We start from the raw sequence: 25,099 nt of genomic DNA, 5'->3' as shown, positions 1-25,099 counted from the left end.
AGAGCATTTGCAAGAAGGTGAGGGTGTTTGTCAAATAGACAGAAAGGGAAATTATGTGCTTGGAGAAAACTTTCTGGTTTCTTTAGTGAAGTTTCTGAATTTTCTTCTCTAACCTTGGCACAAAGGCCAACAGTCTACATGCAGTAGACACTTCGTAAATTTATTTTGGTGATGGGTGATTGGTCTTTAGTACCATCAACATCCCAACCCAGGGCTAGCCTTGGAGAAGGACACAGAGCAAGGAGAGGTTTAATTGGGGAAGCCCCGTTGTACCTCATCCAACCTTCCACCAGGACATCAAGGTCCTCATGATCTGAAGCTTTCCCTCCTGGCATTACCTCTTGTCCACAAAGCATTAATTCACATGCAATGAATGGTGTCTATGGATACCTAGCACTGTCTATACTTTAACGGAGATTAAAGCCTTGAAGTAAACTGAGGCTGAATTTCTGGCATCAACCTGGAGGCAATGGGTGGTTACTAGGGACGTCCCCATTACCCTGAAAACCTGTCTATGGGTCTCTCCTCCCTAGTCCATAAGCCCCTTTGCTAGGTCCAACCAGTTTATCCTGAAAATATTAATGAGAGCACTTCAAAATGTGGGTTGTTGAATTTTAAAATAACCTAGAGCATCATATTAAGTGGGTTTTCATGGCTTACTACATTGTCTGCTCGATGGACTTCCTGGGCAGCAAGCATATCTTATTCCTAACATCATAGTCTATTCCCTTTTGCCCAGAGTTGGGCTTCATTTAACAATAAGGCGATGTTTTCGATTTTACCGTAGTATGTGGAATGTAACATTTGCATTTGGCAGTTCTCCCTTTAGTCCTGCTCAAGATTTCAGCTACCTCGGCAGAGTGCTAGAAAGTGATATGCTTATTAGAAAACTTTATTAATCAGAGCAGAGTGCTATTTGGCAGCCAGATTCTAATGAGGATGAGGAGCTAAATTTAATTCAAAGTTGAAGGTCAGCAAATGGTGCTAGCCTACACCTTTTTTAAAGTGTGTGAGCTTGGATGTGCTCACAGTTTCCGGACAGTTTCATCTAGAAATGTGCATGCTATATTTAGTATGAAAAAGCATGGAAAAGTTTTCTAATCACACCATTTCAGCACACATATATTCCATGAGCATTAATAAGCCAAGCACATTACTGCTTGGCTAGACAATTCTTATAGGAGCTGATGGCACTGAGATGTTATAGCGAATGCCGGCTGAAAACAGTGGGCCATGAGAACATGTTACAGTGGAAAGAATTTCAAAAACTTGTAGACGTTTCTTTAAACAAGGAACTGTCTGTGGAATATATGTAAATGGCAGAGTCACTCTCACAAAGTCATGAAGGATATATTTGTAGTGTTGAGCTTATGTGCCTGGGAAAGAAAAATAGGAAAAAGAAAGCGTTCTCTAGGCAGCCACTGAAGGTGTTGTTGAGTGGTTTTGGCCCTTGCACATGGCCTCCCTATCCTTAAATAGCGCCATCATTTCCTCCCTTCTCCTTCCCACTTCTCCTTCATTGCACACTTTCTTCTTACTATCACCTCCCACAAAAACTAATTTATTGAACACATCCTAGGTGAGGGCCCTGTGCCAAATTCTACAGAAGATACAAGAATGATTAAATTCCTCCTATCACTTAGCCACTATTGGGGGACTAGACAAAGACTCAAAATATATAAAACCTGTGAATGATCACCATGCCACAAAGTGGAACGTAAGAGCCATAATATAAGTACAAAACACCAAGGGAATTCCAATGTAGAGAAGATTGCTTTCTGCCAGGAAGGGTTCATGGAATAGCCTGTGCTTAGGACAAAATGCACCTGAATTCATCTATTTTTCTCCAGCTTTGTGACCATTACCTAGGCCAGTCTACCATCACCTCTCACTTGCCTTTCTGCAACAACTTCTGTTCTGTCTTCCACAGAAAAGCCAGAGTTGTATTCTAAAAATTTTAATTAGATCATGTTACTTCCTGGCTTAAAATCTCCTAATGTCCACTCATTTTACTCAGAGTCAAATCCAAAGATCTGTCCAGGTCCTGTGAAGCCCATATGATCTCAGTTTTGCCTATCTGTTCAACCTTATCACTTGCCACTTTGTTCCATGAGCATTAAGCTCTGGCCATACGCACTTTTTTTTTTTTTTTTTTTTTTTTTTTTTTTTTTTTTTTGAGATGGAGTCTTGCTCTGTCACCCAGCCTGGAGTGCACTGGTGCAATCTCGGCCCATTGCAACCTTTGCCTCCCGGGTTCAAGCGATTCTCCTACCTCAGCCTCCTGAGTAACTGGGATTATAGGTGCCCTCCACCATGCCCAGCTAATTTTTTGTATTTTTTAATAGAGATGGGGTTTCACCATGTTGGCCAGGCTGGTCATGAACTCCTGACCTCAGGTGATCTGCCCACCTTGGCCTCCCAGAGCGCTGGGATTACAGGCATGAGCCACTGCTCCCGGCCACGCACTTTCTTTCTCCTGCAGTAATTGATTGCACTCATTCCCTCCTTAGGGCTTTGGCTCTAGCTGTTTTCTCTCTCTAGAATTCTCTTCATGGAGATTCTTCTGGATGGTTCCTACTTGTAATTCAGACCTTAGATTAAAAGAAAGAGGACTTCCTTGACTATTCAATCTAAAGCAGCACCTAGTCACTGTCTTCTCATCATATTGTATTTTAAGTCATTGGTGGCACTGACCATGGCTTGATATTTCTCTTCATTGGGTTGTGTATTGTTTCATCCCCACCCTCACCACCACTAAAACATAAGGCCCATGTGATTAAGGACCTTGTGTATCTTGTACTCCTCCTATATCCCCAGGACCTGTAACAGTTGATTGTGAATACTGGGTGCTCAATAAATATTTGCAAAATGATTGTAAGAATCTTGAAGGATTTCACAGTAGAGAGTCATTCCGTAGTTAGTGTGGCAGGCCCTGCCACTGGTAAAACAGCCTGAACAGGACCTAGTAGCTGCCTGCTCTCAACACCTTCTGGTAACTGACGTCACCATGCAGCTGTTCTTTTGGAGGAAGGCAGACACAGAGAAGTGAGCCAATTGATAGATAATGAAGATGATCCATTCAGGGGGTGATCATTGCTACAAAGCAAACAAACAGGCTAACTAGGTAGGGATTGTCTTGAAGGGTCTACAGATGAAACTGCCAGAACAGGCTGGGCGTGGTGGCTCATGCCTGTAATCCCAGAACTTTGGGAGTCCGAGATGGGTGGATCACGAGGTCAGGAGATGGAGACCATCCTGGCTAGCATGGTGAAACCCCGTCTCTGCTAAAAATACAAAAAAATTAGCCGGGCGTGGTGGTGGGCGCCTGTAGTCCTAGCTACTCGGGAGGCCAAGGTAGGAGAATGGCATGAACCCGGGAGGCAGAGCTTGCAGTGAGCCGAGATCGCGCCACTGTACTCTGGCCTGGGCGACAGAGTGAGACTCCATCTCAAAAACAAAAAAAAACAAAACTGCCAGAGGAGGCACCTCTGACAAGGGAGAATATGCCTTGAGAACATGGAGATGGAGTGTTTTAGGTGGAAGACCCAGCAATGACAGACTCCTGGGGCTGTGACAAGCTTAGGCTCTCAAGGAATGGGGGAGAGTGAGAAAGAAGCTCTGTGTGAGCACAGGAGAAGAATAGGTCAGCAAGGAGGTGGAGAGGGGAACAGGCCAGTTCAGTGATGGGAGGGCCATGTAGACCCTGGGGAATGGTTTGAGAATTAGGCTAAAGGTGGTGACAAGGCAGTGGATGTTTTTGAACAATTGATATGATCTTAATTATATTGTTTCTAAAAGGAGGGGCAAGAATTACTGATGGAAGAGGCAGTGTGGTCGAAGGCATGGAGCTAGATGTGGGTGAAACTGAGGATAAGTTTAGGGAACCATCAGAGCTTCTGGAGACTGGACTGCAAGTGGAAGGAAAGCAGGTGGCTGGGTGGTGTTGGCAAAGGAAAGAGAGCAGAGAGGTTATTGTTGCAGGGAATTCCATGAGCAGAGATGCACCTTTGGAAGGCCAATATGGGAATGTATTAGGGCAAAGGAGTCAGGAGCGGAGAGACTAGCTGCCATGTTACTATGAACCAGGCTTGTGGAAGAAGGAATGCAGGGAAGGGCACAGTGCTAGAGGCTCGTCATTACAACCAATTGAATGTAGGATGCATGGGAGAAAAGAAGCCAACAATAATATCAAATAATGTCATAGTAGAGCCCAGTAGTCATTGTACACCAGGCACTATTCTAATTGCTCTAAATAAAAACTCACTTTGCTCCTCAAAACTACCCTACTTGGTTTTACTGTCATTATCCTTATTATTTCAGAGAGAAGGAGGTTACATAACTACTCTAAGATAGGGAGATGGAAAGTGGTGGAACCAGAACCCAAGCAGTCTGGCTCCAGAGCCTGGGCTCTGAATGCTGATCATTGTTTCCATCTCTAATGAGCAAGGAGAAACAATTAGGAGCCCAGAAAATAGGAAGGAAAGAAGATTTTAATGGAAGTGTGAGAAGGTTGTTTCTGGACAAGTTGAGTGTAAGACATAGGCTCATTTCAAGTTCAAGTGTGGAGCAAGGGTGAGCATGGCTTTTGGAGCTGCCATGAGATGTTGCAGCTAGAGAGGTGTGTCCTCATGCAGGTGGGCTCTGTTGAGGACCTGCCCCAGGTGAGCCACTCCAGGGATCATTTGTTGAATAGATGGACAAGTAAATACATGAAATGCGAGGGAATAGGATAATCAAAGTGCTGGGAGTAAATAGTATCCCCAAGAGTGAAAATATACACAAGGAGCCTTTAGACTCTAAAGTTTAGAGAATCCTTTTAGAGAATAGCGAAAGAGACAATGAAAGAAACAGACAATGAGATTGGAGAAGTAGGAAGGCAACAAAGAAGAGAGACTTGCCACGAGGGTTGCTCTGCCGTGTCTAGTCCTGCGGAGATTAGGGAGAGTTTTTCTGGGCAGTTTTAGCAGCAGTGAAGATACAAACCGGATTGTCATCTGCCCAAAAGAAAGGGGGGGGAGTGACAGAAGGAGACAGGAGAGGGCTTTTTTTTTTTTTTTTTTTTTTTTTAAGTTTAGTGAAAGGAGAAGGAAAAGAGAGAGATAGGAGGCAATAGCTTGAAGGTGGGGGTTAGGGGCTACTGGACAGTATTACGTCACAAAGGGCCCCTAATTGCTCCAGAGAGAGAAGGAGGAACAACATCTTTGGGGCCTCCCCAGTTTGGGGGCATGTATCCACACCTGTGCTGATGAGGGCAGTGGGGGCCCGATCTGCATAGCAGCAGGATAAAAACCAGCCTCTGGCACCACCGGATTCTTCCCTGGTAGAAACTCTCCCAGGGTACGCACATTAGATAAGAGCTACTTGGATTAATTCAGTGACACCATCTTTTAGAATGAGGGTAGAAAGTACTGACGTCACCATGCGGCTGATTTTAGAGAAACAGTTTATTTCTCCACTGACAAGGATTTGTGGCACCCAGCAGCTGTTTTTTTGTTTTTTTTTTTGTTTTTTTGTTTTTGAAAGCTCCCTCCACCCCCTTCTTCAGACTTCTCTGGACTTACATCTGTCCTCCCAGCTGTGAGCTGCTGAATTCCAGGGTGCAAAACCAAGGGAGACAAGTAGGAGGGGCATGCAAATAATGATTACATGCTGCTTCAGTGTAAATCTCGGTTCATTGTGTGTCCATGGGCACATGCCTTCAAATTCAAGTGTGTGCCTCTCTCTCTGCCTTTCAGTATCTGTCTGTAAACCTTGGTGGGATTAAGCATATGTTTTAATAAATATTTTGTTTGCTGTATTCCCATTAATATTCATAGGGAATGGAGCACTTTGGGTTTTGTGATTTCTAATAAACATTGATGGTGTTGCTAGTCTGTACTGAGCGTTCAGTATGCTCCATCAAAATGGCAGCTCTAATTAGGTTCCTTGAATTAGCTAATGGATTTTGAGAAAGATAGCTTAGAAAGCTCTTACAGCTGTCCAAGATATTCCTGCCATGGCAGAAAGACAAAAGGCCCCTGGAAGCTACAGACTTCAGAGCTTTAGAAATGCAGCTGACAGTTAAAAAGATAAATTACATTCATATTTTTCCAGTGAAAGTCCTAATACTGAATTAATGTTATTCCTGTAGTGAGTATCCATTAAGCAGCTCATTTTATTATAAGGATGCATTTTGACCATTAGCTCTTTTTCTTTCCTCGCTCTCCCTCCCCTCTCTCCTTTTTCTCCTTCCAATTCCCTAGATATTTTGGACACAGTATTAAAAAGCATCTTTGAAGAAGAGGAAATGATTCCCTTTTTTTCAAGTTATAAATTTAGATGCTCTCTTAGATATACAATATGTATTCAGTTTTTTTTTAAATGCCAAAGTAAATATATAAAGAAATAACATAGTGATTCAATTTAAGCCTTGCGGCTTATATTTTATGTAGAATTGGAAGGGGGGGAAGCTTCTAGCTAGGGGGCAGTGGGCTTATTTACACTTGGATAAGAGATTATTTGTTAGAAACCATCCCGAATAAAACATGTTACCTCCTTTCATCTTAATATGGAATGTACAACATAACGCAACGCCATTCCACATGTTCCTCGCCTGTACTTCCTAGGAACACAGTCCTGTAACAAATGAGGAACTAATGACATCTGAGTGACTACACTTAATGCTACAAATGGGGGGGGAAATACCACAGACAATATTAAAAGTTCATGGCAAATAGAATTTGGGAAACAAGGACAGTCACCCAAAACCTCCTTTTATTAGTTGGATATGTGAGTACTCATTAATTCTGTAACTGTGTTCAGTGTAACTTTTTCCTTTCAGTTTATTCATTTGGAAAACTAATACCTGGTACTTTTCATCTAAAAAGTTACATTCCTCTAGGACCACAGTAAATCCTCTAGGGAAATGTTTCCTGGGTCATTAACTCTCGACTGTCCAAATTCTGTTTTCCTCCTGTGAGCCTCTGTAGCCCCTCTGCTTTTCCCATCCTGCCTGTCTTTTGGCCTTTTTTCTTTTCCTTAGTATCTTTACCAAACAAGGGGCTGTGCAAGGGAAAGAATGTGAAACTCGAGTCAATTAATTGGGGTATTATTTACAGCTCTGGGAAAACACTTGTTGGGAAAGAAACTAAAGTTGCGGGTTTAAATGAGATTTTTTTCAAAATCATCTGTAGTTTTATTTTCATGCTCTTCCAGACCTCCTGTTTCTGCAGATAATTGACAGCTGACTAAAAGACTGTTGCTAATAAAGCTGTTGGAACAAAGCAAAGAATCAGAAAGCATAGTGTTGACGGAACGTATAGATTACAGATCAGACAGCTGCTTTACCTCAGTATGATATAAATAAAATGGAAAAGCATTGTTATGTGAAGTGCCAGAAAAAAAGATACTCAATTATTCCCCATACATGACTTCACCATGATGGATAAAAGGCATAATTGACATCATGTTTATTGAAAAAACTAGCAACTGTCACACTGTCGAGAGGCTACGAGAGGCTACTGAAAGCTGGAGGAAGGGCAATTTTTTTTTTATTCATTTTCACTGTGGGCTATTTATAGAGTTCAATTGTCAGCAGCAGAGTGCCTAATTTTCCCTCTTCTTTGATATTCGACAACTCATTCACTTTTCAGATCAAGAAGACAGCTACAAATTGCTCCATGGCAGATACTCAGGCGTTGCCATTACCTCGCCTGAGTGGGGCAATGGCTATTTATTAATTAAGATTCTCTGCCTACTTTCCCTTTAAGTGCCAGTGGGGGAAAAAAAGTCTTTGTCAACCTATGATGGGTCGGTTTCATTTGTTTTGTTTTGTTTCATTTTAACTTTTTGCTGTCTGGTTTGGCAGCCAGACCCAGATTCCTAATGGGAAATTTATCACTATATTACTGATGCATCGTGCTTCATCACCAGATAATGTTACTAGTCAAACAAGAGCTCTGGTTATAGAAAATTACCAGTTTTCAAACTGAAAGAAAGTTTCAGTGTCCCCTTGCCCCCATCTCCAGTAGCCCTCTGGCACAGTAGCCAACAAGTAGGGAGATGGAAATAGAGAACTTTTGCCAATGATTTGGTCAACCATTTAGCCCGCACTGTATGCACACAGGAGAAATCATCAAATCTAAGTACAAGAAAGGCTCAGAGAGGTCAGCTGGTTCCTTCCATAGGTTGTGATATATGGGGTTACAGAGAGCTAAGGTCTCCCACGGTTCTCTTGATATGAAGCAGAACTCTGAGGATGGTGGTACTGTCCCTACTTGAAATCCTTCAATGGGTCTGTATCATCCCCTTTAGAAAGATTGGCGGATGGGGCTGTTCAGGTCTTACTGGCTGAATTTCCCAGTTTCTCCACACATTCTCCACACTTCTGCAGTGCCTGACTGTGTGCCCTTTCATGTGGCCACCCCTTTCCAAGTGGTGTTCCTTCTAGCTGGCATGCCCAGCCACCCTCTCCTTATCCTTGTCCCCACTTCTCTAAGAGGCATTTCCTGACCTCCCCAAGCAGGGTTAACACCCTCTGCTCTGAGCTACTGTCGGAGTTCATTTTACTTCATGATACTTCCTCTTAGTAACTGCCACATTGCACTGTCATTATTTATTTATATCTCCGTCTCCCCCACTAGACTGTGAAATCCCTGGGGGTCAAGTCGGGGTCTTAATCACCTTTACATCCCTAAGGCCACAGCAATATTTATGAATAAATAAAGCTTAAATAAGTGTACACATCAGAAATTTTTCAGAGGGTTATTGGAGAGCTTTTAAAAGCAGTTGAAGATTTAGGTCTGCTACCAGTTTATTATTTTCCATTCTGTTTTGAAGAGCAAGCCAGCATTCTCCTAGCAAGGATTTGTAAGAATCTAAACATCTTTGAAAAACAACTGAAATGATCCATAGGAGATGGTAATGTCAGCTGTCTGCTATTCTGTACACCCCTAATGTTGGAAGGTCATTATGAGGCCCAGGGTTACCAGAGCTCACTTTCCATCCAGGCTAATGAGAGCTGTGGGATATTCTTGGATTTAATGCCCTTTGGGAGCTAAGTAGATGCTAACTTTTGATGCAATTTGTATCAGTCCATTCTAGCATTGATATGAAGAAATACCTGAGGCTAGGTAATGAATGTATAAAGAGAAGAGGTCGGCTCACGGTTCCATGGGCTGTACAGGAAACATGGCAGCATCTGCCTCTGGAGAGGCCTCAAGGAGCTTTTACTTATGGGGGAAGGCAAAGGGGAAGCAGACACATCTTATGTGTGTGGAGCAGGAGGAAGAGTGGGTTGGGCGGGTAAAGGTGGAGGAGGAAAGGTGCTACACACTTTTAAACAACCGGATCTCGTGATAACTCAATCACTGCCACAAGAACAGCACCAAGGGGATGGTGCTAAACCATTCATGAAGGATCCACCCCCATGATCCAGTAACCTCCCACCAGGCCCCACCTCCAGCACTGGAGATTACAATTCAACATGAGATTTGAGTTGGGGACACAGAGCCAAACCATATCACAAGTTGAGAATCTATTTGGATTAATTGTTATAACCTTATTTAAAAATCTCAGAATACCATATGGATGTAAAAGGAATGAAAAGAATGTAGGTGATATCAAAATATGTTCGTGAATTCTTGGACCTCTTAGACCTAATTGCTTTATGCTAATCATTTTAGAATACTGCGTATTCTATGTTTGTTATATAGCACGATTTAACACCATATGTGATCATTAAGATCGGCCCCATGGTCACTTACCTATGTGACCCAGGCATCCCTTCTGGGCATTTGGAGAATGTATATCCTTTAACAGTAGAAAAGTAAGGACTAGTTCACTTATCACATATATTTAGAACACTTTGACCCTTAACGCCGAGGGTTGAGCTCCTAATCACAATCTTTAGCTTCTTTCAATTGAAAAATGTTTTCTCCTTTTTTAAAACGTTGTTTTCTTTTGTCACTGTTATTATTTTCCCAAAACCCTCCATTGGGAAAGAAAAACAAAAGCATTGTTGTGTGAGTAAGAAACTGCTGTATTAATCTACTGACATTTTGTTATATTTTTCACTTTTCACTATGCACTATCCTGACTGTTCTCTTCTAACTGATATAATCCTCTAAATGAAAAAAATACAAGCTACCATCATGCACTAAATTATTTAGAGTGTCCTTATTTTCCTTAAAATTGTGTAGTCAATTAAAACTTACTTTCTTATTATCTGAAAGGAAAGGTTAAGTACCCAGCTGTTGGGAATCAGTGGCCTTTGATGGTATTCCAGGATCTCTTGGGAGAAGAGAGAACTTCTATGTTGTTTTCTCTGAGGAAGAAGGAATTTCATGGAGGCCTAGGAAATTCCCAAGGTTTCATGGCCTGTAGCCCATAAAGGCTTATTTTTTCCAGAATTGACCCTGAAAGTTTAATCCACATATAAATGTCAGATATGTATTCTTAAAACTCAAGCTGTGTTTGATTTAAGCCTAAAAGATAATAATTTTATCTTTGCAGTTCTTGCAGTTGTTGGTGAGAATTTCTTCGAGAAGGCATTGAGTGTGTGCGTATTGGTGTAATCATTAATTTGTTCAAGTACCATCTAAACAACATTTTATTTCTCCTTAAACTGTCTTTTGTTCAGTTCAAGAAGGTGAACGATAATTAAAATAATACAAGTTTTGTAGGTTTCCTCTATTTACCTTTTAATCAATATTTTGCTAATTTTGTTTTGGACCATCAAGTCCTTTGGGAAAACCTATAGTATTCCAAGTGGAGTCATGTCTTAAACAAGGTTAGTTTCTAAAGTCATTACATGAGACAAAAATTGTGTATTGACAAAATTAATCTTGGGAAACACTTTAGGACAGTGGTCCCCAACCTTTTTGGCACCAGGGACTGGTTTCCTGGAAGACAATTTTTCTACTGGGTGGGGGATGTCGGGTTTGGGGAACACGGGGCCGGGCACTAGATTCTCATAAGGACCATGCAAGCTACATCTCTTGCATGCACGGTTCACCACAGGGTTAATGCTCCTATGAGAATCTAATGCAGCCACTGATCTGACAGGAGGCAGAACTCAGGCAGTAATGCTCACCTGTGTAAGCTCACCAGTTTCTAACAGGCCATGGACTGGTACCAGTTTATGGCCTGGGGGTTGGTGACCTGTGCTTTAGGAGGATGCTATATTGAACACTGCCTATGATCTCTCGCTAAACCCACTCACTGCTGTTTCTTTAGCACTGCATTAGACAGCTATTCCCTTGGTTGAACATCAGCTGAAGTAGTTGGCTTGCATATAGAAGGCCATGTTGTACAAGTAATATACATCCTTAAATACTGAAATGATGTTCAGCACAACAGAAAACTTACATTAGGAAAGGTGCCTAGGAACTGACACTGACCAAAGGAAATCAACTCAGTTCATGTTCAGGGACATATGTTCATTAAATGGAATGGCCATTGGAAGCACTATCACTACTTAAATTACTATTCTGCCCCCAAGCCTCTGTTTGTGTCTAAGCTCGAATATTTGGTGTGTCAATTAAATGCAGCTGTGATGCATTATCACTATACTCCAGCCATGTTCGAACAGCTATATCTATATGAATTATAATATAGGACATGGCTTATTTATCATTTTTTAATAGAAGACATAATGGATGCACAGTTGCAAATTAATCTAAATCTATTTTTCTTTGCATCTATGTATGCTTGTTTTACAAAGAAATAGAGTAGAAAGAAAGAGATAATATTGGTGCCATTCAGTGTGAACTTTTCAACTATATTTAAAATTCTTTCTTTTTTAAGAAACCAAAATTACTGTATTAAACACTTGATAAATTTCTTCTGTGACACCCACATACTGTATGTTGCTAATAAAATTGGCAAAATGCGTTGAGACAATACATATTACACACTTACACATAAATTTGAAGTATCCAGTATTTGTGTAAATTACTTAAGGCTCAAAAATATTGCACTGGGGTCTGGGTGCAATGGTTTGCAGTGGCTCACACCTATAACCCCAGTGCCTTAGGAGGCCGAGACAGGAGGATAGGTTGAGCTCAGGAATTCGAGGTTACAATGAGCTATTATTACCCCACTGTACTCCAGCCTGGGCAACAGTGTAAGACTCTGTCTCTATATGTGTGTGTGTGTGTGTGTGTGTGTGTGTGTGTGTGTGTGTGTGTGTGTATAGTATTTTATGACTAATGGCAAAACTGACTTCTAAAATTTGAACACAGGAGGTCATTGTACAGTATTATAATAAGGCAGTTATTTGTTACTGGCTTATTATGGTGAACTGAAACCATAAATAATAACTGGCATGTTGTTGAATTTTGAGTAACACTGTCAGGGTCACTCCTAAGGTATTTTTCCCTTTGTGAGAAATGGAGATACAGAAGCAGAATGTTCTGATCAGAAGCCAGCCTTGCATTGTCCCAAGCAATAAAGAGCAAAGGGAGAGCAATGTCTTTTATCAGAAGAGGAGATGACATTGATCTGGTGATGATTCTCAGTCACAACACTCAATCACATAAGAGGAAGTTGCCAGCGCGAAGCAATGGATTACTTTCAGTGGTAAATGGTAGCTGTGGTTCGTGGTGTGCATGGAAGTGCTTACCATTTCAAAATTGCCAAGGGAAGTGGGCCTTTATTTCTTTATGCTTCACCACTATGGCTTGATTCACTCGGTCGAGGTCCAGCCCAGGGTTAAGATTTCCAAGACAAATCTTCGAGCTGTAGGAGTCAAAGGGTCAGTTACCAAGCTAGGGATGGAAATACCAAGACGAGGATCTCAAAGGAGGCAGATGCTGAAAGCAGGAAACACATTGAGAAAGACAAAAGGTCAGCCTCAGGTTGCCATGGTGAGGACAGGAGCCTAGGTAAGCCAAGCCAGGTTGTCAGATTGTTGCATCCAGGTCAGAATGCCACAGGCAGCATCAGGATGGCTGGGGGGAGGACCGCAGTTCAGGATTATAGTCTGAGCTGATGTATTATTGTGATTTTCAGGTTTTCTTCTACCTTATGACCCTAACTTGCATGTTAACCTCTCTGGACCAGTTTCTCAGGTTGCCCACAGGATCCTGACATAAGGAGTAATTTTGTTGAACCCTTGAAAATTCATGCAAAGACACACTTTTCAAAGTTTTCTGTTAGTGTAGAGCATAGTTTTTCATCAGATTCTGCTGCCGTTTTATGTGACATTAAATACTCTCTTAAGATGCCGAAGCATTGTTTCCTCACCTACTAAGAAGAGGTATAATGTCAGAGATAATTGACAAGAGAAGCCCTTAGAAATAAAAGCAGATTTTACATTTGGAAAGTTTGTGTTGTCTGTTTAATATTATTCACCCTTTCTCTACATTCATTATTCTTAATATAGAATATTATAGGCAATTATAGTAAACAAGAGCCCTTAATTTAGAGTAATTGTTTTCATCAACAAGATAACTTAAATCTGGTGGAAATTAAATGTCCATATAAGCAAAGACATATTCTTGTTATTGGGGGGGGGGAATTTTTGGCAAAAATAATTTGAAATGGGGGCTACCTTCATGAATAGTGACAGTAAATTTGGCGATAAATTAGAAAGAAGTATCCCCAAAGTTGTCCATGGATAGTCAGCTATCAGTCCTAAAATTTCACCAGACTAAACAGTGAAAAATCTTATTTGTCAATGCACCTTTGAAAAAAATAGGGATTCTTTATAAGAAATGGGAACAGTGGGAAAATAGAGGATTTACACAATCATAACTTTACCTGGATATTTACCCTGGATAATTTTCAGAACTGCTCTAAACTATCATTTGAAGAATGCTATGGAATTAAGTTCCTTAAAAAACATTTATTATTAAATTAGTATATATGGGCACACTATATAAATGTATTTTCATTATGGAGACTATGAGTGTAAGTGGTATTGGGGGTGTAGTTTCTTTAAATCTTAAATGCTCTTCAATTAAGAATCCTAAGTACATGTATGAGAGTCTCTCAAAATTTTATGACAGAAATCTTGATCGCCAACTGAAAATAAATAATACTTGTGTCCGTGACTATCTGTCTTCAGCTGAATATTCTCTTCCAGAATCTTTTCTTGGGATTTGAGAAAAATTAGCAAAATAAGAGTGCATATAGCTCGTTAGATTTTATGATAGTTATGTTATTGAGAGTGTGAATGCCATAGAATCTCAGGTGTTTTAGAAGCTCTATTCCCACTATGGGAAAAAAAGAAAAAAAAAACTGCCCTGTTTTCTAAGGCAGAACTATGGTACTGTTAAATTTTAAGTTTAAAATAAAGCTAGGATGATTTTAGCCTCTTACATGCCAGAAGACAAAACAAACAACCCTCCCCTGGGGAAGAAGTCAGGAAAATAATAGTATCTTGGCATTCTTAAAGGGTACCAAGGTGTTTTTCTTTATTCCATGTCTTTAAACCCTTTTTGAGAAAGCCATTGAAATTCCACCCTTTTGTAAGTATACAGAAATTAACACCATATTTATATAATTAACAATCTTAAAGGAAGCATCAAAATAACGTTTTACAGTAAATTCATTAAAAAATTAAAGAATCTGTCAAACACTAAACTCAAAAACACTCACTATCCTACTTGACTGTTGTTGACACGCATACATCCAATTTAAAGGGTTTTATTCAGAGAGTTCGTAGGGATTATCACCTCCAGATAGGAATATTCCTGTTAAAGTTCCAGGCTATAAAAGCCATTTCTTTTCTTTTTCTTTTTTTTTTTTTTTTTTCTTTTCCTGAGACAGTCTTGCTCTGTTGCCCGGGCCAGAGTGCAGTGTCATGATTTCAGCTCATGGCAACCTCCACCTCCTGAGTTCAAGTGATTCCCCTGCCTCAGCCTCCCTAGTAACTGAGATTACAGGTGCATGCCACCAAACCAGCTAATTTTTTTTATATTTTTAGTAGAGATGGGTTTTCGCCATGTTGACCAGGCTAGCCTTGAACTCCTGACCTCAGGTGATCCGCCCACCTCAGCCTCCCAAGTACTGGGATTACAGGCATGAGCCACCTCACCTGACCTTATAAAGACCATTTCTTAACTGCATCATCAAATCTGGACACCAGGCTGGTACCCACAAATAAGGGCGGTGCTCACCAAAGGCCAACACCTCTCCTTCAAAATGAAGAGCTACATCTTGAGGCTGTATGAAAACAACACGAAAACAGAAAAAGCTGTTTGAAATCAACTATATACAACTGAGTCCTGGTTAGGATGCATGTATTTACATAGATGCCCACTTATACATATGTAATCACAGATAATTCACAAGTCCCACAGTGGCCAGGATTTGGTGGTAATGGTGGTAGTGACCACCTCCTTCTCATTCAGTTAGTGGTGAACTTCCCCAGCAGTTCTGTCTGCCTCTCAGTCCTGGTCCTGATCCAGAGTGCATCTTTCATGTAGGATCTTTGTCATATGTTGATTCTCTTTTGCACTCCATTCAGTTTTATACCAGCTCTCTACATAAGCCTGTTAGAGATATAATATTAATTGCCCAGAAATCTCAGCCTGCAGTGGCTCCAAAATCATTTTTTAATGAATACGGACTTCATTGCATGTATTTCTGTTACTTTGGTTACTTCTATTTCTATTTTTATTTCAAAGAGCTGTGCAAATAAAAGAATATCAAAAGGTACAGCTATAAATGTGCTCTGCTAAATTCCCTCTGCCTTGAAATGCCTGTGAACTGCAGCCACAAAATGCCTGCTGCATTTTAATGCCTTTCTTGCAAGGCAACATGATATAGTAGAAATAGCACTGGTTAGGAGTCACACAAATCTCCTGGCCCACCATTCACCAGTTGTGTTACTTAACGTCTCTGAGCCTCAGTGTGCTCGTGTGTAAAATGTCAACAACAATGTCATCTTCACAGATTTGACCGAGGCTTAAATGAGATGAGGTATATAAAGCACAAATATTGTCTTTAGGACATCACAGGAGCTCGATAAATGTTAATTTTTTTTAGCCTGCCGCAGTCATGGGAGGAGATGAAGGCATGCACAGATGAACACTCATTTTAAAAAGTACTACAGTTGAGGTCATTTTAAACTGGGAAGAATAAGGCTAGATTCCAAATGCCTTAGTGTGATGTTTATGACATGTGGGAATTTGTTGCTGTAGGTGGCTATGAAGAAAATGACATGGTTTCTGAAATCCATTACAACTTTAAGTTCTGTCCAGCTCTAAAGTGTTATAAGAAGGGCCTGTTTAATGATATACCTGCCTTTAAAGGCATAAGCAGTATAATTTATGTTTAAAATCATTACAATATACATCATGTTGTTATACTGGTTGAATTAATTTAACATAAAATTCCAGCACATCAAAAGTGTAAGACTGTCATTGATCACCTATATAGGGATACAGCTGTAATAGAAACTTTTTGTAAGGATGGCCAGGGCTTTACTTCATTTAGTGAAGGCTCAAGCCTGTAATCCCAGCACTTTGGGAGGCCGAGACGGGCAGATCACGAGGTCAGGAGATCGTAGACCATCCTGGCTAACACGGTGAAACCCCGTCTCTACTAAAAAAAAAAATACAAAAACTAGCCGGGCGAGGTGGCAGGCGCCTGTAGTCCCAGCTCCTCGGGAGGCTGAGGCAGGAGAATGGCGTAAACCCGGGAGGTGGAGCTTGCAGTGAGCTGAGATCCGGCCACTGCACTCCAGTCCGGGCGACAGAGTGAGACTCCGCCTCAAAAAAAAAAAAAAAAAAAAAAATAATAATAATAATAATACGGAAAGCCTAATTGTTAAACTAACAATGTGGAGATGAGGTTATTGACACTTTTACTAGGTTTACATGGTTTCAGTAGTATTTGAGTTACATCATGATCTGATGTCACTTCTGAAGCTATTTCTAGAATCTGTGCTGCTAAATTCCATAAACAAGGAATATAGAACAAATGACATATAAATAGGGAAGGAAAATGGGAATCCTCAGAAAGTAAATCCTGTAGGCTAGCCTTCACTTCCATTCTTGTTCAGTATCTTGCTAGAGGACCCAGTCTCTAAAACATAGATGAAGGAAGGGAAGTAGGTTGGAAGACAGTAAGCCATAGTGGAAGAGCAGTCTTTGAAGTGAGACAACACTTGTTAATCATCTATTTGCTAGGAGCTTCATATTCTTCATCTTTATTGAGCAGAATAATAAATCCATCAATATTTTTTGAGGTTTTGAGATATTGACAGCACCTGTTACACAGGAATTGTAAATAAACCCATGTACCAATTCCTATAGATTAGTAGTGGTTTTCTGAAGTTCTAGGCTAAAAGAATTCGGAGAATTCTTTCCCAATTACAGCATTGGGAAAGAATGCTGTAATTGATTCGTGATGTCTGCTGTGGACAGAGAGTGGAGTAAGTAATATATTTGCTATATAAGTGTTCTATAAATTATAACTATTATGATGATTGCCGCTTTCACAAAGGTGTTTGTATGTCCCTCTAAAGATTGCTAAGTTTCTACATCTTCAGTGCAACATAGAATCAAGTAATTGCTTTGGTTATAATAGTAGTATATATTATTTTTATTAATTTGGTGGTAAGCGTATGTGTACTATCTGCTGAGAAGAGCTACAAATCAGAAATTGGCATTTGCTATCCCTAATCTTACCACCTAAAATATGTATTTGGGAAAAGTCTGATACTGTTTCTAAAAGTAGAATGAGGGTTGAGAGGAAAAAAGCAGAGATGATATTGAGACGTAGTCCCAGGTTATCACAAAAGGTTTGCACAGTGTTCCATGTTTTTAAAAAATATTCAACCAAGGGAGAAGATACAGCATATTTTGCACTTAGATGGTCCATGACTTCTGGGCTGTTTTCCTGTTTTTTCTCTTGGGCCAGATTTCTTTTCTGGGTAAATAGTCATGTTCCTGTCAGCCACAGGGGACTTTCTGAATCCTGAACAACTGATTCTGTATTCCTGCCCCATTCCCTTATTTGAGAACAGCAATCTGATCAAACCCATATTTTTAAATTTATGTATTTATAGGCATATGGAAGAATAGTTTACAGTTTCAGTAAAATTTTTTTCCACCACAAATGGAAGAAAAGTGTGTTTTTAAAAAACAGTGCTTTATCAGTTTCTTTTTTTTTTTCTTTATTACTGATGACTTCATTCTACTTGAATTCAAGGCTTCAGTTTCTTTGGGGTAAACTAATAGATTATGTATGCGATGTTTGCACCATGTTGATTGAACTCATCTGGTGAGTTTGAACGCAGCTCATGAATTTCCGTAATCGACAGAAGCCTGTGCATTGGATACAGACACCATGGTCATCTCGTATTACTCAAGAGCTAGGGAAGCTGTGCAAAATAGACTGTGCTGCTTTTCCTGCCTGCCCATGGTTCAGAAAAACTTATCAAGACTTTTAATTTGTTCTTACTATATTTTTCAAGTGCTCAAAGAAAACTTTAAGTATAGTAAAGAAAGAGAATTAGAACTATTATGAGAGTTTTAACATACATATTGAAAAAAAAGAAAGGTACGTGATTCCCAAGGGTTCGTCTGTTCTGAAAGAAAGGCATCAGCTGCTGAGTGTCTGTAGAGCACCCAGGAAGCCCAGAACCCTGTGCAGACTGTCAGGGAGGAGCCACAAGGCAGAGAAGTACAACATCCAGTTTGCAATTAACTTACCATCTAGTTTGAGAACAGTGCTTTTCCTGCAAAAGGTGTTTACTCACTACTTTTTTTTAATATAATTTACAAGCATAGTTCTAAAATATGTTTAAAAAATAGATGACCTCTTTCTGTTGCTTTTAGATGCCTCATATTATCAGATATCTCATTTAAACTTAGAACCCAACTGTAATATTTAGGGATCTTTTTGACATGCAAAGCTCTTCACACTGGTGCTGTACCTACCTTTCCAGGCCTCACGTGTCCCTCTTCTCCTTGACCCTCCTATATTTCTTTAAAATGTTGACACAAGGGAGAAGATACAGCGTGTTTTGCACTTAGTTCATGACTTTCTGGATTTTTTTTCCTGTGTTTATTCCCTAAATGCTACAGTTGTGATTCTCACATACCGGTGAAATGTGTCATGATTGATAAGATGTTACAATTGAGTTAAAGTACCAAAATTTGTAAGTGATATGCTTCTGTCATTATTAGAGTAAATTCAAAATACCCCTAAGCTATGGCCCTGTGTGGTGGCTCATGCCTGTAATCCTAGCACTTTGGGAGGCCGAGTCAAGCAGATCTCTTGAGGTCAGGAGTACTAGACCAGCCTGGCCAACATGGTGAAACCTCATCTCTACTAAGAATACACATACACACACACGTACACACACACACAAAGAGTTTGCCAGGCATGGTGGCAGGCGCCTGTAATCCCAGCTGTTTTGGATGCTGAGACAGGAGAATCGCTTGAACCCAGGAGGCAGAGGTTGCAGTGAGCTGAGATCAAGCCACTGCACTCTAGCCTGGGTGACAGAGTGAGACTCTGACTAAAAAAAAAAAAAGAAAAAAAAGTTAAACCAAAGTCACCAGAACTCACCTTTATTCAAATTGGCTTTGTAAATGAGAGCGGAAAGGGAACATGCGCCATACACCTGGTATGTGTGTAAGGCGGGACAAAAGAAGTTGAGGACCACTGCTTACCCAAACTGACCAACTTGCATATCTGTAAAGCAAGATGCTTTCTCATTGCTTTACTTTGCACTCACTGCCTCCCCTCTACCTGGAGTATCCTCATCTCACTTGTCTAGCTGTTGAGCACCTTTGTATCCTTCAAGGCTCAGCTGAAGTGTCATCTCCTCCATGGAGCCTTCAGTGATTTTCTTCAATGGCCCTGCTCTCACCTTGTCAAAGTTTAAGCACTCTGCATTCCCATGACCCCAGTGCAAATCTCTGTAAGAGCACCAGTCCTAATGGACTGTAGTCTTCTGTATCCCTCTCTGTCCCCTACCTCCCAGACTATTTGTTTTTGCAGGTAAGGATTGTGAAGTGTTCCTTTTTCCGTTCCCAGATTTTAACATGAGGTCTGGTGCAGTGGGGCACTCAGTTATGCCTCAAATGAACCAAATAAGTAGAATGACTGTTCAGATCTGCCTGTCATTCTTTTGCTCCCTAGCCCTGTATAATATCATGTGGTATTGGTTCGACTAAAATAACCACAATAACCTAATCTAAGCTCCAAGGGAACTGCTAGCTGAGCAGTTTGGGGTTGGGCAGATGAGTTACTGGAAAAGCTATAATTCCTAAGAGGAAGTACTGGCTAAAGTACAGAGAGAAGAACCTTGGATAAGTACATTCTACTCTACACCAACTTCCCCTACCTCTTTTTAAAAAACACTTTTTTCCTGCTTTTTGTTTGTTTGTTTGTTTACTATTACCTTTTTTACATATACCCTAACTGTACCCAGATATTGACATGTATCCCATCCCCACCCCCCACTCCCACAATTCATGAGCCTCATGGAAATGAATGCTGGCATATGCCAACCCTGTCTCATATCCAGCCTTCAGGTCAAACAACTGGAGCTTTGTCCCAAATCAACAATACTTACTGAGAAAATGAGATATCCACATTAAAATGTGACAAAACTCTGTGTGTGTGATTGTAAGAAAAAAGCGGTGGGTCTTTTAATTGCTCTAAAAGGTCAGGACTCTATCTTACCTTCTCATTCAAAAGGCATTTATTAATCCCAAGTCAGACATTTGACCCTTGGAACTAAAGGTAGGCATGTAAAGACCACTTTTTGTTCATATTTATGACTGATTTCACCATTTTCCTGGCATATTTGAATTACATTATTGAATCTTCCAAATTTGGATGTCAACTCCTTTAACAAGAAGATCCAAAAGTGACTTCAAAGATGATGTACACTGTGTGACTCTGATTATTTCTCTGTATCCTGTAGTGGCCGTCCCACAGGCGGAAGCACTGACCGCATCCAGAAGTTGCGGAAAGAGTATTATCAGGCTCGGAGGGAAGGTTTCCCTTTATATGAAGACAATGAAGGAAGAGCAAGGCCGTCTGAGTATGACCTTCTCTGGGTAAGCTCATGCATGATTTCAATCACTGAATTCATCTTTTCTAAGAATGTTTAGAGCAGAAGAACACGGTCAAGAATGTTCTGTACGTATCAGATTATATTTAGGTTTCTTGGGCTTCATAGATAGGAACATTACCCAAACCACAGGCGTATTCTCCAACAGAAACTGTTTATGGAAATCAAACCCCATGAATGTGCAGTAGTTCATTCTGATTGCTCTCATACTTCCTGTTATATGCCAACTGATTTGGGGGAGGCATAAGTTAGCTACTTTAAAGAGGACAAGGGATCTTGGTCACCATCTACCGAGCTTTGATTATTGCAACACAAGCCATCTCTCCTTTGGAAAATAGTGATTAGAAGTAAATTTCAAAAGGGTTATTGTCAGACATGTCAGTTGTTTGTTTATTGGATCTGAGCACTTCACATTCTGCTGATCTTACGGGCATGCTAGGATGGATTTGTTTTGCGATAAGGGCAGTTTTGTATTAGAGGATTCTTTTGCTAAATCCTTTGACATTCAGGGAACAAAAAAGAATATAGTGACCACTGAAGAAAAACTCACTGGGTTTTTTCAGGGTGGCACGATTCCCTCTCGTGTTGTTTTTAAGAAGCAAGTCTGTGCCTCCATGATGCACTTAACTCTTGAGCATCCACAAAAATGCCCAGGAAGAGGGTGCTTAGAATTGCATGAAATGTGCTCATCAGATACATAGAACAGTGCCTGACATAGAGCTGGTGCTCAGTAATTGTTAGTTCTTGTTACTGGCATTGTTATCAGAGCAGAGCTGAACATGATAATAGCAGTGTCCTTGCTGGGGTTCAGTTCTCACTCACCCTCTAATGATTTCTGCCTTGTACTACACCTTATAGTGCTGCTCTGAGAACCAGGTAGGGGACTTGGTTATCCCTGATGCCCATGAAAGACACCGGCTCCTGTGAAAGGCAAATCTATGAAGGCAGGTTTCCTTTCCTGAGTTTCACACTCATGTTTATGCTCATAAGGTCAGGGTGGGGAGAATAGAGACTGACGACTGAGCTGATTCCCTCTAGTTCTTACATCTGTGTGGGGGGCCTGTCATGCATGCATCTCTACACTAGGGTGTGAAAATCAGTGTCAGGATCCACCACTGTTGGGCAGAGCAACCGAAACTCCTCAGCCCAGAAGATTGCACGTGTATAATGGAGTTTCCAAACCCTAATCAGAAGTGCACAGTGCAGATGGGCGGTCTCAAGCCAAGTGGCTTCAGCCTTGTGGGAGAGAGGCAGTCTGAGACTATGGATCAGAACAAACAGCTATTTATTGGTTGTATTACAGATGTTAGGATTAAACAGAATGACACCCAGAGTGATGGGAAAACGTGTCTCTTAGCTTCTCTGTAGCAGAAGAGCAAGATTTCCACAGAATAACAGATTAGATAACAATTCAGTTTCAAACTTGATCAAGATCGATTTACTGCCTCTGACAAGAGATGTGAGCTACTTGTTAGGTAAGGCTCAGCTCCCTCCATAAGCCAAACAAGCAGTAAAATAAAGGAAAGTCATTTCCACTGTACCCAAAACAGAACACCATGTCCAGTGCATTGAAAAGTGCTCTATCTCAAAACCACTGTGAATTCCTATGAGCAAAATAAGACAAATAATTTTAGACAAAGTAGTCCTGGTTGTTTTGACCTTATTTTATATGATTTCCTTACATCAAGCTGAAAGGATGAAGGTGGTTAACTTTCATGAGACTTGAAGTTTCCTCTGACCCTCACCAAACCTGAGCAAGATAACTGTACCCTTGGGTGCTCCCTTTTTTAACGATTCTATTTTTACGCCAAGTAAACGTGTAACCAGACCATCTAGTGAGCAAAGAAGTATCTCTAGTTTAATTTGTGTTTCCCATGCTCCGGTGTGTTGAGCTCTGCCAAAAGTGACTGATTTTATGTTTCCCAGACAATTGGGGTCTGAGGCTTCCCAAAGGGATGCTTGGGAAATGCACTGCCATAAAAGATGAGTGTTCTTTGTTACTGCCTGAGATACTCCAAGCCAGGGATTAGAATCTCAGCATCCTTTCCTCTCCTCTCCCCACGCCAAGGAAAAACACTAGTGTCTTTTGTTCAGCGTAGGCCTGAGAAATTATACTGTTGTCTTGCCACTTTTGGAGAGATCTAGGAAAGCAAGTTTAGAAAGTTAACATTTCATTCCTGTCAGGCGGCCAGACCCAACAAAGCAGCTTTTATGAGATTATGGTTCCTAGAAAGGCAGGTCTTCAGCATCACCACCAGGGCACTTGCTAAAATCAGACCACAGTCATATGAAGGGGAAGAATGGGGCCCAGGAGAGACCCCCAAGGGATGTGTCAGGTTGTCATCAAGGATTCTGATCCACAATTCTAAAAATAGGACATTGACTTCAATCCCTTGAGTAAACACTAAAGCAGTCCCACTCCTCTAACAAAACCACTGTGTGGATCAGCATCATCAGAAATATTGTTATGAACTTAGAACTCCCCCAAGGCCAGAGCCTCTGGTTGAGAGGCCTGATGAGTGTTTTCTGGAGTCATTCTGTACTGGGGAACTTCTGAACTATCGAGAAGGAAATTATAAAGATAAGTTACCTAACAACTACTTGTAAACTCATTTAAAAATAGGCCAGCAAGAATGAAAGTATGCTCACAAAAGTCTTCAAGGCCAAAATAATGAGAATAATCCCTTGAAAGCTTATTAGGGTCTATGAATATTTTTAAATATATATATAAATATATATGACTAATACTTTTTCTTTGGCTGGCCCTGGGCTTTCTAGATCTTCACAGACCAAATTGTATGTAGTTCTCTACCAGTATTGCACCTGCCCGGTGGCCTGGAGTCTAATATTTCTCTTACTCCTCCCTTGGGTTCTCACTTGCTTTCATACCTGTCTTCTCTCCCCTCTCCCCTCCCCCTTATCCCTCCCCTCTCCCCTCTCTCCTCCCCTCTGCCCTTTCCCCTTCCCTCTCCCCTCTCTCCTCCTCTCTCTCCTCTCCCCTGACTCCTATTACATTTTAACAAATATTTGCTAAATCTTAGTGTAGACCAGGTGCTGGTAATAAGAATATGACATTACTTCTACCTTGGAGAAACTCCGGATCTAGCCAGGAAAAGATCTAAGCCCAAGCAAAATAGAACAATAATTTATGTGATAAATGCTATAGTATAGCGAAGTATTAGCTTCTATATGTACTAAGAGAGAGTAGTTAATTCTGTTGGAGGTGCATAGTTGGAGACAGAGTGCTGGGAAAACTATAGGGACATTTTGGGAATTGTCTCAGTTGACATACTTTCTTCCTTTATTCTCAAATTTGTTGGATTATTTTTTCCCTTTTCCAAAAGATCTCCTGATTTATTCACTTTGTTTTAAAATAAATGAATACACACAGACTGTAAGGTTTGTAAATATGAACCTGAGACCTTAAAATCTTTTCAACTGCTCTGTTTTGTAACTGTTTTCCCATCTTACTCTGAAAAGCTGTAAAGAACAAGTTGAAAAAATTTCAGTGGCTGCAAGTGAAACAGTCTGGTGAGTTTTTATAGGCCCAATTAAATAAGCAAGATGTACTAGCTGTGAAGTGTTAATATTTGCCAGAAGAAAACATAATACCTGTTATCTGCTGGTATTTTATTTTTTATAAAACTTAAGATAGTCCTCTGACAACGGGCTGCTTTTTTCTTAGCGGATAAAGCTGCTCTGCTTGTTTAACAGCAGCATGAATATCCTGTAAATAATTCTAGCAATGAGATGCCTCTGAAGTTTTCTAAAAATATTAGTGCCTTTATTGTTGTCTTTTTCAAGAGCTGAATAGCAGTATCATTATCCCCCCACCCAACCTTCTTTTTTTATATAGTTTAAGTTCTAGGGTACATGTGCACAACATGCAGGTTTATTACATATGTATACATGAGCTATGTTGGTGTGCTGCACCCATTGACTCATCATTTACATTAAGTATATCTCCTAATGCTATCCCTCCCCCCTCCCCCCTCCCCCCTCCCCATGATAGGCCCCGGTGTGTGATGTTCCCCTTCCTGAGTCCAAGTGATCTCATTGTTCAGTTCCCACCTGTGA

The 25,099-nt window shown here is 40.6% G+C and overlaps 1 protein-coding gene across 3 annotated transcripts in view; it reads left to right on the top strand.

Moving 5' to 3' along the window:
• Window positions 1-25,099, top strand: part of PARD3B (par-3 family cell polarity regulator beta) — a 1,116,980-nt gene that overhangs the window by 965,764 nt on the left and 126,117 nt on the right. For all 3 annotated transcript variants that reach the window (XM_017893929.1, XM_017893928.1, XM_017893931.1), the window contains one exon: window positions 20,873-21,008. In XM_017893929.1, coding sequence (XP_017749418.1) covers window positions 20,873-21,008 — 136 coding nt within the window. The remainder of the gene's footprint in view (window positions 1-20,872; window positions 21,009-25,099) is intronic.

The sequence above is a fragment of the Rhinopithecus bieti genome, unplaced genomic scaffold, assembly GCF_001698545.2.
Source record: "Rhinopithecus bieti isolate Rb0 unplaced genomic scaffold, ASM169854v2 scaffold_22522, whole genome shotgun sequence".
Taxonomy (NCBI): Eukaryota; Metazoa; Chordata; class Mammalia; order Primates; family Cercopithecidae; genus Rhinopithecus; species Rhinopithecus bieti.
The sequence above is the reverse complement of the archived record's forward strand: the minus strand, read 5'-3'. Positions and strand labels throughout refer to the sequence as shown.